This window comes from Danio rerio, chromosome 18 (assembly GCF_052040795.2).
Source record: "Danio rerio strain M-AB ecotype USA chromosome 18, GRCz13ab, whole genome shotgun sequence".
NCBI lineage: Eukaryota > Metazoa > Chordata > Actinopteri > Cypriniformes > Danionidae > Danio > Danio rerio.
In genome coordinates this window covers 54,267,501-54,285,000 of record NC_141038.1, presented here as the reverse complement: position 1 = coordinate 54,285,000, position 17,500 = coordinate 54,267,501, and the positions used below count along the sequence as shown (strand labels likewise).

Genomic DNA, 17,500 nt, shown 5'->3' with positions numbered 1-17,500 from the left:
AACAAATGTTAAGGCTTTGAGACGATCCAAACTTCACATGTGCTTATCAGATGCATGTATTTTGATACACACACACACACACACACACACACACACACACACACACACACACAAACACACACACACTTCCGCATTTCAGAAAAAAAACATCACATGCTTTCCCAGTGATCAGTGTGAAAGTGACCTGGTGTTTTATATGAATGTGTGTGTGGGTGTAGTTGTGTGTGTGTGTGTGTGTGTGTGTGTGTGTACCGCTGGAATGTTGTGTCCTGCAGTGTTTGCTCAGATGTTATTAATCTGGACACAGATGTAAACACACAAACAGTGATGTAAGCTTCCACATGCGCGCGCTCACACACACACACACACACACACACACACACACACACACACACACACACACACACACACACACACACACACACACACACACACGCACACACAATGGTGTTCCTCTGTGTGTCATAAACAGCACTGGATAAAAAAGTAAGCAACATGTTAAGCAACACAATCTGAGTCACACAGGTGTCAGAGCAAAGGTGAGTGTGTGTGTGTCCAGAATCCAGACTGATGGTGTGTGTGTGTGTGTGTGTGTGTTGGCAGAACCAGTTCTTCAGGATCACTTCTCTTCTTTCTGACCTGAACTGAGAAAGCAACACACACTCTCACCTGTCAGACTCTCACCTGAACTGAGCATGTGTGTGTGTGTGTGTGTGTTATGTGTGTTTACTGCATCTTTGTGTGTATCAGTGATTGTGTTCAGTGTGTGCATGAGTGTGTGTGGGAGTTTGGATCATTGTATCCTGCAGGTGTTGGTGTGTATGTGTGAGACTGTAGGAGTGTGAAACAAGAGTTACATACACACACTCTCTCACAAATGGACACAATAACAACAAACACACACACTTTCTATCTCTCTCTCTTACTTTTACACACACACACACACACACACACACACACACACACACACACACACACACACACACACACACACACACACACACACCCTCAGCTCTACATTCTCCTCTGCTGTGTTCTGTGTGTGTGAGTGAGTGTGTGTGTGTGTGTGTGTGTGTGTGTGTGTGTGTGTGTGTGTGTGTGTGTGTGTGTGTGTGTGTGTGTGTGTGTGTGTGTGAGTGTGTGTGTTTCTCAGCTCTGCTTTTGGCCTGCAGCTGATAAGGTTGGGTTGGGTTCAGTTACAGGCCTGCAAACTACTCTACTGAGACCCTAATGAGTGTGTGTGTGTGTGTGTGTGTGTGTGTGTGTGTGTGTGTGTGTGTGTGTAAATAATGTCAGATAAAGCCCAGGCTGGCACTATTGTTCTAAGAGAGAATGCGTCTTATTTATTTCTTTGCATATGTCACTAACAGACTTGTGTTTGTCACACACACACACACACACACACACACACACACACACACACACACACACACACACACACACACACACACACACAGTTCAGTACTGAGTATGTGTGTGTGTGCTGTGGTCTGACACTGTTGTCTTGTTCCAGCTTGTGTGAGCGGAGGATTATGGGTGTGTTCTGTGCTTCTGTCTCAAATACACACTAATCCACATATGCACTCAGTAGGGGACGAGATGTAGTGTTGTTCAGCGAGCGACTGGAGAATAAGAGACAGCTGTCCCAATAGCTGAAGCTCCTGTCTCAGTAATATAATGTGAGACTGCATCAGTTAATCTGTTAATCTGCAATGCCTCCGTGCTCTTAGAAGTGCACTAATAATACAGCAGACAGACTTCAACATGCACAAAACCATATTTGCTCAACAAGTCAAATGAGCAGTCAAATTATGAAATTAAATGATCCAAATTGAAATGTAAAACTTTTAATGACAATATCTTTAGTAAATTAACTTGGTGGTTGCTATGGTCTGCTAGGTGGTTGTTAAAGTCTGGTGTTTGGTTGCTAGGGTCTCCTGGGTGGTTGCTAGGGTCTCGTGCGTGGTTTTAACGTTTCCTGGTTGGCTGCTAGGTTCTGCTGGATGGTTGTTAAGGTCTGCTGAGTAGTTGCTAGGGTTTCTTGCAAGGTTGCTAATGCCTGCTGGGTGGTTGCTATGCTCTCTGTAGTTGCTATGGTTTTAAAGTCTGGTGGTTGGTTGCTAGGGTCTCCTGGCTGGTTGTTAGTGTCTGCTGGTTGGTTGCTATAGTCTCCTGCGTGGTTGCTAGGGTCTGCTGGGTGGTTGTTAATGTGTGCCGGGTAGTTGATAGGTTCTCATAGGTGGTTTTAAGGTGTCCTGGGTGGTTGCTAAGGTATGCTGGGTGATCCTATTTTTTATCGGATGGTTGCTATGGTCTGCTGGGTGGTTGTTAGGGTCTGCTGATTGGTTGCTATGGATTCCTGTGTAGATGCTAGAATCCGCTTGTTGGTTGTTAAAGCCTACTGGGTGACCGCTGGGGTCTGCTGGTTGGTTACTATGGTCTTGTGTGGTTACTAGGGTCAGTTGATTGGTCGTTAAGGTCTCATGAGTGGTTGCTAGGGTCTGCTAGGAGGTTTTTAGAGTCTGCTGTGTGGTCCTATTGTCTACTGAATGGTTGTTAAGGTCTGCTGGGTGGTTGCTAGTGTCTTCTGGTCGGTAGTTAAAGTCTGCTGAGTGGTTTCTAGGGTCTATTGGGTGGTTGATATGGTCTCTGTGGTTGCTATGTTCTCCTGTGTGGTTTCTAGGGTCTGTTGGGTGGTGCTAATGTCTGCTGGGTGGCTGCTAGGGTCTCTGGGATGGTTGTTAGGGTCAGCTGCGTAGTGGTATGGTCTCCTGTGTGGTTGCTATGGTCTGCTGAGTGGTTGCTAGCCCAACTTAAACCAAAAAGCCTCATTGATATTCAGCTGGAAATATTGGCCTGTTGGATTAAAGCAGTGAGCTGTGTGATTTCAGCTGTCATTTCTGTCCATTCGTCATCAGATTTAAACAGGAGACTCTCTGATGCGTGGTGTAGCGAGCATTAATGACAGACACACTTCCCTGCGGTGACATCGAGCCCAAAGCTGTGTGTTGTGTTTGTTTAGTGACACTTCAAGAGCTCATTGTCCAGCGAGTGTCCACATTCAGCGTAATCCAGAACAGGTGTGTGTGTGTGTGTGTGTGTGTGTTATCGTGCTGCTGCTTGTTCATATGGAAGCAGATCCTGAATATGATGTAATTAAACGCGACAGTAAACACTTAATGACAGTAAATCCTGCATTACTGACAGAGTTTACCAAAGCAAACACGGGATTAAAGAGCGCTTCCACAAGCAGCACGACATCTGATCTGCTTCTAGAGTTTCAGCTGTGTGTGTGTGCGTGTGTGTGTGTGATCACTGTAAACTCATTATAAGCTGATCTGGTGCTTCATCAGTCAGGGAAACTCTTTGTTGCACTTTTGGTTTGTTGGATTCAGCACACGTTTAGTTCTGCTTCTGCTGACTCGGCCATTATTAACTTCTAAAGATCCTGTAGCTCTTGGACTATTTACCAAGACTGATCATGTCGCCACCATTGTTGTGTCTGTAACCCGCCAAAACTGAGTGAGTGTAAGAGGTGACCTCAGTATCGTGTGTAGGAGTGTAGGGGAATAATGTGAGAATAATGCTCAAGTGGCTTTTCCCACATGGAGAAACCTGTACGAGTATATATCCACATATAGCATCAACTGAGGTGCACATACAGGTCATAGAGGTCTGCTGTATTGCTTCTCTATCCACATATGTACATACATTGACGGGGACGCTATACTGCTCAGTGAGCGCCGTCTTTCGGATGAGACGTTAAACCGAGGTCCCGACTCTCTGTGGTCGTTAAAAATCCCAGGATGTCCTTCGAAAAGAGTAGGGGTTTAACCCCGGCATCCTGGCCAAATCTGCCCACTGGCCTTTGTCCATCATGGCCTCCTAACCATCCCCATATTCCAATTGGCTTCATCGCTGTCTCCTCTCCACCAATCAGCTGGTGTGTGGTGTGCGGTCTGGCGCAAAATGGCTGCTGTCGCGTCATCCAGGTGGATGCTGCACACTGGTGGTGGATGAGGAGATCCCCCCCATTGTGTGTAAAGCGCTTTGAGTGCCCAGAAAAGCGCTATATAAATGTAAGGAATTATTATTATTATTATACATGACATGACTGCTATATGGCTCATACCTGACACTGGCAACGGTCATACATGATGCCCAGCTCATGATCTCTATTATCAAGACAACAACGAAGAACTAATGAAGAAATGCACAAACCGGAAACCGCATCACATGTAATTGGCATGTTTTAGAAGTGAACTATTGCAAATAAGTGAGTGAAATAAATGTGTGTGTGTGTGTGTGTGTGTGTGTGTGTGTGTGTGTCATATCAAGATTTCACACATTTCTGACGCTCAGTCTCCTGTCCTGTGTAGATTTCTGTTGCAGATCCTGTTATTCACACCTCACTGCCTTCATGTGAAAGCATGTTACGGGTCACTGGCACTAGAAATGCTGTGTGTGTGTGTGTGTGTGTGTGTGTGTGTGTGTGTGTGTGTGTGTGTGTGGAATGAATTTTCTCCACATGATCTTCATCCGTTCACACCTCCGCAATTGAAGCGTCCTCGTCTTGATCTAAACACACACTCTCTGTTAGAGAAGCGCAGTGTTAACTCTTCATTACAGTCATTTAGCAGCACTCAGAGCTGAGCACCACAGCGGATGCGGAGACTCACAGTGAGTCAACTTCATCACCATGGCAACCAGCAGAGCCGGAGGATGCAGGAACTCAGCATCACACACACACACACACACATATATACAAACATACATGCATGTACACTCACTCAAACACACACACACACACACTATAACACATGCACATACAAAAACACACACACACACACACACACTCTAAAACACATGCACACACACACACACACGCGCACTGGACTCTCCGACTGTCCGTCACAGCCCATCATGAGCTCAGAAGGGGTCGTCTGCTCAGATTAATAGTAATTAAACTCCTGCTAATGAGATGTGATGAGGGCAAACTGTGTGTGTGTGTGTGTGTGAGGTAAGTACAGTAATGAACACACACACACACACACACACACACTTCTGCTGATTGTGAGCACGTTGTAACTGCTGAACTGTCCGTCGTACACTCCTCTTCATCTGTGCGTCTCCTCCTGCTGATGGTGATGCTGTGACCCCGAGTGACCCCTGACCCTCACACTGACCTGAAGACCACAGCAGAGGAGCTGAAGGAGGAGAAACTGCAGCGTACAGCACACACTGAAGACAGGAAGACTCGGAGAAACACCCTTCCTTCCTGACAGAGCGCCGCACACACACACACACATATACAGATATACACACTCAAACATTCTCTCTCTCTTTCTCTCTCTCACACACACACACACTCCAGTGAAATGCAAATCTCAGATCTGACTTTAGTATGAGCACTGATCCCAGAGCAGCATCTGTCAGATAAAGCAGCAGCAGCAGCAGTGAGTCTGCAGCACATGCAGAGACTCGCTCACACTGACATCTCACAACACACACACACACACACACACACACACATACACAGTAGTGTCGCAACAAATGCACTTCCTCCTTTCTGGAACAACAGGAAGCAGAGGCTCATGTGATCTGCCACATAAACACATAAACACACACACACTGAGGTGCAGAGACTCAGCAGCGCCACCGGTGGTCAATCCCTGAACTGCAGCAGCAGAAAGCAGCAGAGCATCAGGTTTCGATCATTAGAGAGAGATCATGCTCATTTAACTCTGCACAGAAGATAAATTCGTCCTTTTTTCCTCTACTGGGATGAAAATCCACTCAAAACTGCTCTGAAATTATTTTTAAAATGAAGGGCAGCGCATGATTTCATTCTTTGAGGACCAAATGGATTGTTGGAAGGCAGCTAATGACAACTAAATAAAGGAGGACTGATGAATGCAGAGCAGACACAGGACAAACACTGACAGCCCCGCCCTCTGATTGACAGCCCTGCCCTCTATGATTGATAGCTCCGCCCTATAGGACTGATAGCCCCGCCCTAAATTACCGAAAGCTGATACAAAGCAAAATAATCTGATGTCAAAACCAACATGATTCCTCTTCCTCAGTGTCAGATTATTCTGCTTGTTTTAGGTGAAACTCTCTTCATTTGACTCATTATTGCTGAACACAACACTATATTTAGTGTTCGTCTCTAGAAGATGCTGACTGATTTATCTGGACTATAGAAACCAGTAAGGTTGATCAGTGTGTGCAGTATAGAGATGATTTCAGTGTGAATATTCTCACGCTTAGCCTTTGTAGAGTTGAGTAAAGGGATATAAAAGTGATGAACTGATGCTGGTTAAACTCTGACCCAGTTAATCTGAGACTTCCACAGTGACACACACACACACACACACACACACACACACACACACACACACACACACACACACACACACACACACACACAGTAGAGTGGCGCAGTAAACAGGCGTGTTTTTGCTCATGTGTAATTCTCCAGAATGTTGCAAGAACATCTCGGCAGGAGATTACTGTCAGATCCACTGCAGGACGATGATGATGATGATGATGAACCAGCAGGAGAGAAGAGCATCAGTGTTTACAGCAACACACAAACACACACACACACACACACACAGTGTAGGGGGAAACACATTACAAGTAGCACTTGTTACATTATAATGACTTTTCTACCAAGCAAAGCACCTCATTACTTAAACAAATTGAGTAATACTGGTGTCGCAGCACAGCAAGAACGTCGCTGGTTCGAGTCTCAGCTGGGTCAGTTGGTGTTTCTGTGTGGAGTTTGCATGTTCTCCCCGTGTTGGCGTGGGTTTCCTCCGGGTGCTCCGGTTTCCCCCACAGTCCAAACACATGCGCTATAGGGGAACTGATCAACTACACTGGCCGTAGTGTATGAGTGTGTGTGTGAATAAGAGTGTGTATGGGTGTTTCCCAGTTACTGCTGGAAGGGCATCCACTGTGTAAAATATATGCTGGAATAGTTGGCGGTTCATTCCGCTGTGGCGACCCCTGATGAATAAGAGACTAAGCTGAAGGAAAATGAATGTTTGAGTTACTTATTAGTGTAATTAATCAGCTTGTAAAAAATAAAGTGCTGAATTAAATCCATGTTGAATCCAGCACTGATGAGGACTGCAGGAACAGAGAGCAGGATGGTTCTGGTGTATATTTCTGCAATGCTGGAAGTTTCTGATTATTCTGTACACATGAAGAAAAGGAGAAGGGGACTATAGTGTCAATGACACTGATTTACTGCGCTAATAAGACTAAAGGAAGCACACACACTGCTGTCATCAGTCATTAACCTGTGTATACGGCACGCAGAGCTCTGGCTCAGGAGGCTCTCAGAGGATAACATTATCCTACAGTATTACTGATGTGTTTAAAGGAAAATGAGGGTTATAGAGTGTGTTGTTCATCACAGAGCTCCTCTATAAAAACAGAGTAAACCCCTCCAGCTTCTGAAAGAGATCAAGCCTCAGCAAACGTCAGAAAAGGTAACGCAACAGAACTGTAACGCATCCATAAAGAGTAACCAACCAACTCAACTACTGACTTTACTTTAACTCATCTCTAATAACTGATGTGTTTCCTCTTCTCCATGATGACAGCACATCATATTAGACTAGATATTCTTCTAGACACTAGTGTTCAGCTTACAGTGACATGTAAAGGCTTCACTAGGGTAATTAGGGTAAAGTTAGGGTAATTAGGCAAGTCATTGTATAACAGTGGTTTGTTCTGGAGACAATCCAACACTAATATTGCTGAAGGGGTGAATAATATTGAGCTTAAATAAAACAAACACACACACATAGACACACATACACATAAACACACACGAACAGGTCTGCTCACCCTCCACTCTCTCACACACACTCCTGGCAGCAGAATAGAGACCTGCATTACAGGACACTTCCCTGTTCATCGAAACCCATAAACAAAGTGTGTGAGATCTCAGACTTTACTCTATTAGCTATGCGTCAGATGGCGAGTTCTCTGCTGTCACATGACCTTCCTCACCCTCAGCAGATCACATGACCGTTTATAAGTCATTTACATCATCATATAATCATAAATTAATTAATACATCTGAATCATGAAGCTCTGAACAACACACAGCAGCAGCTTCAGCTTCACTACATCCTCAATACTGCAGATAGAAACTCACACACACACACACACACACACACACACACACACACACACACACACACACAGATATATTTATAACAAAGCATAAGGCTTTAAATGTAATGCAATAGTTTATGAAAATAAAAACAATAAAGAAAAAACATGTGAAGAGAACATTATTAATATTTATATTAAATTCATTCATTTTCCTTTGGTTTAGTCCCTAATTAATCAGGGGTCGCCACAGTGGAATGAACCGGCAACTATTCCAGCATAAGTTAAACAAAGCAGATGCCCTTTCAGCTGCAACTCAGTACTGGGAAACACCCATACACACACACACACGCATACACTATGGCCAGTGTAGTTGATCAGTTCCCCTATAGCGCATGTGTTTGGACTGTGGGGGAAACCGGAGCACCCGGAGGAAACCCACACCAACACGGGGAGAACATGCAAACTCCACACAGAAACACCAACTGACCCGGCTGAGACTCAAACCAGCAACCGGAGTGCTGTGAGGAGGCAGTGTGATGCCAGAGACACCATGTGACCTTATTAATATTGAATTATTATTAATTATTTCTAAAGTACTGTTTAAGAGAGATTTGCTTCAACACATCTTAATTGGTCTTCAACTGAACAAATAGGATTAAAACTGTTGATATGAGCGGTGAACACTAAACTCAATACATAAATAAAAATATTCAGATTAGTAACCATTTACAATCCGGTTTCCCCGGTTAACAATATAAACAAACACTCATCCAACATCTCAGCTAATGTTAATATCATCAATATTTACTGGAACATGTCCAGCATCAACACTGCTCAGTGCTCTGGAAACGCCATGTTAAAGTGTTCACGCTAAACTCTGGACTTCACACGGATAAATGTCCCTTCACTAGATGTAAACTGTTCCAGAAAAAAAGGGAAAAGCCCAAAAGAGAAGAGATTTTTCAGAGCTTTCTCAAACTCAGGGACTCCACAGTCACAAAAACACCTCACAGCCCAGAGACCAAGCAGAGATTACAGCCAGAATCTGCAAAAAACACGTCACGTCCAGCTAAATGTGTCAATGCATGCGCAAAACTGGAATACAGCATAAAACATGCTCATAAAAGTAAATGTCAGACGGGAAAAACTCCATTTGACCTAAGAAGATATCTATATATATATATATTTTACTTGTTTTAGTCAGAGGTCAGACTTTATAATAAGGTTGTATCAGTTAATGCATTTACTAACATGAACAACACATTTATTACAGTATTGCCTGATCTGTTATAGCACAGAAATACAGTCATTCATCTTTAGTTCATCTTAACTCATGCTGCATTAACTACTGATAACATCATCATTATAATAATGCATCAGTAAATGTTGAAGTGTGATTAATAAATGCTGTGCAAGATTATCTGATGCAATATTAGCTGATGTTGGTAAATACATTATTGTGACGTGCGAGCATGCCAGATTCAGTTAAAGACATCCAAATGAAGTAGTGTTAGTGAAGATATCTTTAATGCACGCTGCTGCTGGTGATGATGTGTCAGAGATATGGCTGAGCTTTTCATTTCAGCTTTGGGTTTCTCTGAGTTTGCAAACAAATAATATAATATATATAATCTAATAATGACCCGAGGGCCTGCAGCTGTGGACACGCACACACACACGCACACACACACGCACACACACACACACACACACACACACACATCAGGATCAGTGTGTTTGCACAGCAGTCTGAAGCTCTTCTCCATCGGGATGCAGACAAGCCCAGGCGGAATGACAACAATGACTGGAATCTGAGGGTTTTCCCAGATCAGGCCTGCTCAACATCACACTGACACACACACAGACACACACTGACAGAAGTGGCATCACTTACACACTCTACTACATGCTGCATTAGTTCATCTAATACTAACATGAACACACAATGACTGTTTACATTAGTTAAACTTAAAGTAGAGCTATTCTGCCTCTGTATGTGATGTAAATGTGTCTCTAGAGTGTGTGTGTGTGTGTGAGAGAGAGAGAGAGAGAGTTTTAACTGAGAACAGCACACAGATAATGTTCTCCAGCTCTCTGAAACTGACCCTTTCAGGCTTTGATCCTAATTGTGGTGTTTTGGTGACTGTCGCTTTAAATGCAAATGAGCTTATTTCAGAAGAGGGCGGAGCTTCAGATGCATTTGCATGAGCATAGTGACAGCTGTAAATCAGCAGTGTGTGTGTTGTGAGCGCTGGTCAGGTGTGTGTGTGCATCAGTGTGTGTTGATGCTTGTGTCAGTCTATGTCTCTCCTGTCTCTGTTCATCTAGAACTCCACATCTATAATCCTCTTAGTCTATGCTGACATCATCTTCAGCAGCTCAAACACTCTAATGGCGAATGGACAGACGGCTGCTTCTCACTCAGGCCTGCTGGACATGCTAATGAGATGAAGAATAATGGGCGGGGCTTTCCCCCTCTGATGACAGGTACAGCAGGAGAATGTCCATCACAGTGTTTCTGCATCAAGTCTGATTATAATGAACACAGTTCACTCATGATGAGCATCAGAGGCTGCTGGAGATACACACACACCTGACACACACACTACTGTGTTATAAAAGTGAGTTTTCTTCTTCAAAGTTATGTAAATAAAGCAGTAATGATTCCATCTAAAACAGACCGACTCCAGCATCACTCGATCTGAGAGCAGCAATAAAAGAGCAGCACAAGAGAAGCAGAGAATCAGAGCCACAGAACGAGAGAGAAATGCACAAACACCACCCACATACACTCAAGCTGTGCTGCAATGCTCCTCCAACAGAGGCCTGGCTAAACACACACACACACACACACACACACACACACACACACTGATCAACAGGCCACAACTGAAGAATCAACACACTCCCGGCTCTTAATCCACTTAAAACATACAATCTTCACACGGCAGTCACCACGGCAACAGCATCACATGACACACCAGCAGAGTCACCCGCCCACTGACCACAGATCAGCTGAGAGATGGAGGAAGTGAAACCGTGGAGAATAACGGCACTTCCTCTGGCAAACAGCCCTTTAAAATGCCCATAACACACTCCGACATCCAAATAAGCGTTCATCATGAACCCGCACGACTGACGCATGATTCTGAGGAGATGTTTGGAGAAATGTTGGCAGTCCAACCACCGGAATGAGGTTCTAAATGAGTTTTTAATAGTAGACGCCACTTTAAAACCTGCTCAAGACCAAAATAAACCCAGTGTCTGAACACAACACTAGAGTTGATGGAGAGGAGGTGAACTATGAATTAGCATAAATATAGATTTAAAGTTTGTTACAGCACTGAATATATATATATATATACACACACACACATTTGCCTTGTTTATAGTCCACACATCTGCAATTATATTGTGTTGTTTGAAGAATGACTCAAAATTAAATGAGTTTTTCCTTAAAAGAAGCAAAACCCAACCTTCCTCCAACCTCCCTGCTCTGCTTTTAATTGTCTTTATTTATTTTCTGATTTAATCCTTCTTGTTAAGGAATGTAAAGTGTGTTTGTTGTCAAATGAAAGAGTATTTGCTGGTTGTTGTTAATCAACCATGTGTTAATATTCATAAACAAAGAAAAACGGCTCTAAAATGTTCTTATTAATACTGATATTATCATTAACACCATTAGCTTCTGCTGTTGAACACACAGGAGGATATTCTGCAGAAAAGCAGACATTGAGAGCAATATAGGAACCAGAAACACAATGGGAGTCTGTGTTTTTTTCTTCAGAATATCTTCCTTTGTGTTCAACAGAAACTCAAACAGGTTTGGAACAAGTTGAGGAAGAGGAAATGAGGGCAGAATTGACATTTTTGGGTGAACTGTACATTATGGCTTTTTAAATGGAAGATCTTCTGCTTCCGCTTCAGAATTAAATCCAGCAGAAAGCCTGAAAATGTCCAGTGAAACAGGTGTAGAAGAACACAAAGAGTGAAGAAATAAAGACAGAACGAACATTACTGGGTGAACAATGACTAAACGGGATCAAACGTGTCAGCGATCAGTCAAATGAGGTCTGCTGAATATATACAGAAATAATGTTTTGGCAAATATTTCCCAGTGGAGGACATTTTTCTAATTATTTTCTATTTTTCTTCTGGAGAGTCTTATTTCTGTTGGTTTGGCTAATATATATATATATATAAAAATAAATGTAAAAACAGTAAGACTTAATCTTATTAGCTACTCAAATAAATCTTTCTCTTAAGCCTTTAAATGTCACTTCAAGCTGAAAACAAGTATCATACAAAATAACTAGTCAAATATTATGCAATTACCATGGCAAAGACAAAAGAAATGAGATTTTGGATTTAAAATATTGAAATTAATGTTTAAAAATGCATTGAAAACAATCTCCACCTGAAAAATATTTGAAAATGAATACAAAATTCACAGGAGAGATAATAATAAATGCAATCATTTTAGTGACTACATATTTCAGCATCAGTGTTCTGGTATTAGTAACAGCACAGGATGTGATGTCATGTCCATAACACAAGGCCTGCTCATTACAGGCAGCTTTTTTTTAAAACATAAATAAACTGTATTTAACTTGAGGACTAAACATTGCCCTTTTACATTTGATTATTTCTACTGCTAGGCTGCCCAGAACACTTAAAATGCTGTTTATTTATGTGCATTACACTCATTTCTGCTTGTAGGTGAAGTATTATATTTGATGGAGATGCACTGACCATCAGAATCACCCCAAATCAATGTCTTAGAAAACTTTATAGTCAATATTCAATGCAATACTGCACACTTTGCTTCTGAAGTTAAGAAGGTGAAGCTGTGAAAACTTTGATGCACCTAAAATTATGCATTGTCATGAAATTGAATGAAGTCAAAATATGTCGTTCTTTTAGATGTAACAAGTTGAAGTAACTTAAGTTAATCCAATGTTTGTTTTAATTAACATAATTAATTATTTTTCATTTAATCTTGTGCAGAAATTGCGAAGGCCCAAACTGAAACTAACCAACAGCAGTGTTTAAGATAACAATATACGCATGCGGAAACAGTGAGAACTTAAATAACATCAACGAGTTACACTTAAAAGATTTTAAATAATTCACTGCAGCAAATGATCGTCTTACTTAAGAGCTTTTGTCTTGTTTCTAGTAAATATCTGCTAATTCTTAAATCAAGAAGCTTTTTCCAGATGAGCAAAGATTACGGTGTTGTTTTCAGGAATAATATTCCAAGTTTTGGCAAGAAGTGAAATAATCTCATGTCAAAAGTAAATATAACATCACTTTGGCAGATTATTTTGCTTATGTGCTGGATGAGTTGGCGGTTCATTCTGCTGTGGCAACCCCTGATTAATAAAGGGACTAAGCTGAAAACAAAATGAATGAATGAATTTTGCTTGTTAAGGCGTAACTAACTTAATTGCCTCATTATTTCTGAAAACAAGACAAGTGAAACATGTTGATATCTGCACTAGAAACAGTAAGAAAAGCATTTTCTGCAGTAAGTTGGAAGACGCTTAACTATTTTAGACGCATCATGAAGTAATTGAAGTTGCCCCAATGTTCGTTCTGTCGAAATAACAGATTATTTTCAATTTAAAAAAACTATTTCCACATCAAACTGTGTGTTGCAGAAAACAGGGTCAGCTCTTCCCAATGTTGCACAACTCAAACTGCCAGACTGCGCCTCTCCCACCATCCTCAGTGTTCAAGAACCTCAAATTCTCCACCCAGAGAGACACTAGTCACTCAAAGACCAGCGCTATTACCTTCAGCTTCTGAGGTTTGGCCAAAAATAATGCAGCGTTGCTGCTGAAGCCCTACATTATGCCTCTGAGACGCAGGAATGAGGAGAAGAATACTTCACACATGTGTAATTACACACAGCAGCCAACGCCTCGCGCTCAACACAGCCAAAAACACATCGGCTATTTCTAAATCTCCAGCAAACGCTCGCAACATCTGTTTCACAAGAAGAAGCACGCGCATGTGTGTGTGTGTGTGTGTGTGTGATGCACGGGCCAGTGTAGTGTTCATACAGTGAAGTATGCAGCTGTGGAATGTGACGCTCGGGTCACATGATGCCGCTACATGAGCCGTACTGTAACTCCACCCGAACACCATCCACAGCGAGTACAGTATCATCCAAACACAACACACACGCCAGTACGTGCACAAACACCAGACCAGCGAAAGAACTGCGCAGAAAGTGTGTGGTTTAGTTTTTTAAAAATGCATGTATTAAAAGTCTCTTTTAAAACACTCAGACAGCGGGTAAAACGCTCGCCTGAAATCAAACGTACAATCGGATTAGAATAGTACATCACATTTGTTAAATCAAAATAACAACAAAACAAAAGAAGAAGAAGAAGATACTGGAGACAGTGGTGTGTGTGTGTGTGTGTGTGTGTGTGTGTGGGCTCGAGTCTGGGGGCTCTTCTTCAGTACCTGTGATGGAGATTAACCAAAACTCAACTGAAACAGCAGCTCTGCGTGAGCGCAGGCCTTCAGAAGGGTAAACGTTGAGAAAGTGTAGGTGTGAGACTCCTGACGGTTGGCACTAAACTCAGCTTTGTGAAGGCACTCGACGCGCTGACGTCCTCGCGCTACTACGGTAAAGTCCTCGTGCGCTCTCCGAGAAGGGAAGTGGACGTCCAAGTGGTTTCCAACAATGAGAAAGATCAAATCAAATCAACAATAAGCAACAGGGTTCACACAGAGGGGCGCTCCGCGAGCCAGACGCTGTGCAGCAGAGAAAACTCCTCCGCTGCTGGATTTTGGGGGGTCGAGGAGGGGGTTAAGTTCCAGTTGTGAGTGCAAGACACTTGTGTTGACATCAGCGGAGCGATCCTGCAGACCGACCGACCGACCGGCTCTCAGACGCGGATCAACAATCCAGCAACACCTCCAACATAAAATACAGAGAAAACACCACAGCAGGACCCCGAGAGCAAAGCAAGAGCCCCCCATGCGTCACTGTTCACATATGTATAATCCCAGAACATTCAAGTACTCTGTCATGTAAACACTGCTTCAATAGTTCTGGTTCTGTTCTAGTCGTGTGCAAGGACACTTTCAGGAATACTGCGGCAGTTAAAGAGACCCATCATCAGGAGACGGGAAATTACTAACATCCATCCGAGATGCTGAGGAATGCTGATTCATATAATGAGAGTCACACACACACACACACACACACACACACACACACACACACACACACCGCTGACTTATGAAGAGAAACAATCTGTCTGTGCAAGAAATGAAGCATTCAGAAGTGTATTCACGCATCCTGTTTCTGCAGTAAACACACATGAGCTGATGTGTCTCACACACACACACACACACACACACACACACACACACACACACACACACACACACACACACTCACACACACACACACACACACACACACACACAGCTGTGCTGAATAACCCTCAGTATCTCAGACATAAGATAAGCATAAGGATGATGACCCGCATTACTTCAGTTTGGCCTGTGTGTGTGTGTGTGTGTGTGTCTGATTTTGGCTCTTAAAGGAACAGTTCACACTATAAATGAAGCTTGTTCAAAAGCGATTTCGGTTTCGCTGTCATGATAAACACTCTGAGGAGTGACGTCAGCACTGACACACACACACACACACACACACACACACACAGCACAAACAAACACAATGAAAGTCAGTGTTTACAGGCCGAGAAGAAACGGGTGAACTGTCTCTTTAAGGCGCTGTCCGTAACACACACACACACACACACACACACTGAAGGCCTAAACACCTCATCTCGGATGAACAGAGTTAGAGTCGGCGGTGTATTTCCCGGTGGTCGGTCTCTTTAACTGCTCGCTGACAGAAGTCCTCGTCGGTCGGTTTTCCCCGGTGATCGGGGTCTTGAACTGCTCGCTGACAGAAGTTTTCGGTGTTCGTCCACGTCGGTCGGTTGTTTAACGGCTCTCTCTGTCACTCACCATGGCAACGGGAGAGCGTGCACGCGCGGGCCGGCGCCGCGGCCGCTAGAGGATCGCGCAGGAGCAGCACTGCTCGTCCCCGTTCGGCGCGGACGCGTAGTTCATCTGGCGCACGATCTCCGCGAAGAGCTCGTCCACCGAGCCCTTGTTTTTGGCCGAGGTCTCCATGAAGGGGCAGCTCCACTCGTCCGCCAGCGCCTTGCCCTCCCCGGAGCTCACCTCCCGCTCGCCCTCCAGGTCCACCTTGTTGCCCACCAGGATCATGGGCACGCGCTCGTAGCGCTTGACGCGGATGATCTGGTCCCGCATGGGCTTGATGTCCTGGAAGCTCTGCTGGTTGACCAGGCTGTAGACCAGGATGAAGCCCTGCCCGTTCTTGATGTACAGATCCCGCATGGAGGCGAACTGCTCGGTGCCCGCGGTGTCCAGGATCTCCAGCACCGACGGCGACGAGTCCACCTCGATCTCCTTGCGGTAGAAGTCCTCTATCGTCGGGTCGTACTTCTCGATGAAGGATCCGGTGACGAACTGCACGGTGAGGGCGGATTTGCCCACGCCACCGGAGCCCAACACGACCACTTTGTACTCTCTCATGGCCGCTCTCTCTCTCTCTCTCTCTCTGCGCGCACACGCCTCTGTGCTTCCGTCAGTCGGTGTCGGCGCGCCCGCAGGCCGGTGTACGGCTTCCGCTTGCGCTCGCTGGAGCTCTGCGCTGGTGATGGGCTTGTCGGAGTCCCCGGGCCGGCATCAGAAGCGCTTCCCGCTGGAGCTGCGCCGCGTCTGAACCGGAGCGATCAATGCGATCACACGCGCGCGTTCTTCCTGCCCACAGTCGACGGCACGTCACGCTCTCTTGCGTCATCACGTCTTAAAGGCGCAGCCGCACAAACCCCGCTCCTCTGGTGTGGACGGTTGCTGCTGGAAGGGATACAGCTGCGGCCGGAAGTTAACGAGAATTATTTATATTGTTTATTAAATTAAACATTATTTGCATTTTATTAACGACTTCCCCAGCCCAACCCTCACACTAATGGAAAAACAGCAATTATACTTAGTATTATTCAGATTATTTATTAAATTACCCATTAAATTGTATTTTATTAACAGCTGGGTCAGTGTGTGTTTCTGTGTGGAGTTTGCATGTTCTCCCCGTGTTGGCGTGGGTTTCCTCCGGGTGCTCCGGTTTCAGTCCAAACACATGCGCTATAGGGGAACTGATCAACTACACTGGCCGTAGTGTATGAGTGTGTGTGTGTGTGTTTGTGTGAATGAGTGTGTATGGGTGTTTCCCAGTGATGGGTTGCAGCTGGAAGGGCATCCGCTGTGTAAAACATGTGCTGAATAAGTTGGCGGTTCA

At 44.1% G+C, this 17,500-nt stretch overlaps 2 protein-coding genes across 2 annotated transcripts in view; both read right to left on the bottom strand.

Moving 5' to 3' along the window:
- shank2a (SH3 and multiple ankyrin repeat domains 2a) overlaps positions 1 to 17,500 on the bottom strand; it is a 71,330-nt gene that overhangs the window by 43,793 nt on the left and 10,037 nt on the right. The window lies entirely within an intron of this gene.
- On the bottom strand, positions 14,386 to 16,987 carry rap2b (RAP2B, member of RAS oncogene family). The gene is given in 2 exon segments (NM_001001729.2): positions 14,386 to 15,531; positions 15,592 to 16,987. A coding segment is annotated over 1 exon segment (549 nt). The 5' UTR covers positions 16,738 to 16,987; the 3' UTR covers positions 14,386 to 15,531; positions 15,592 to 16,188.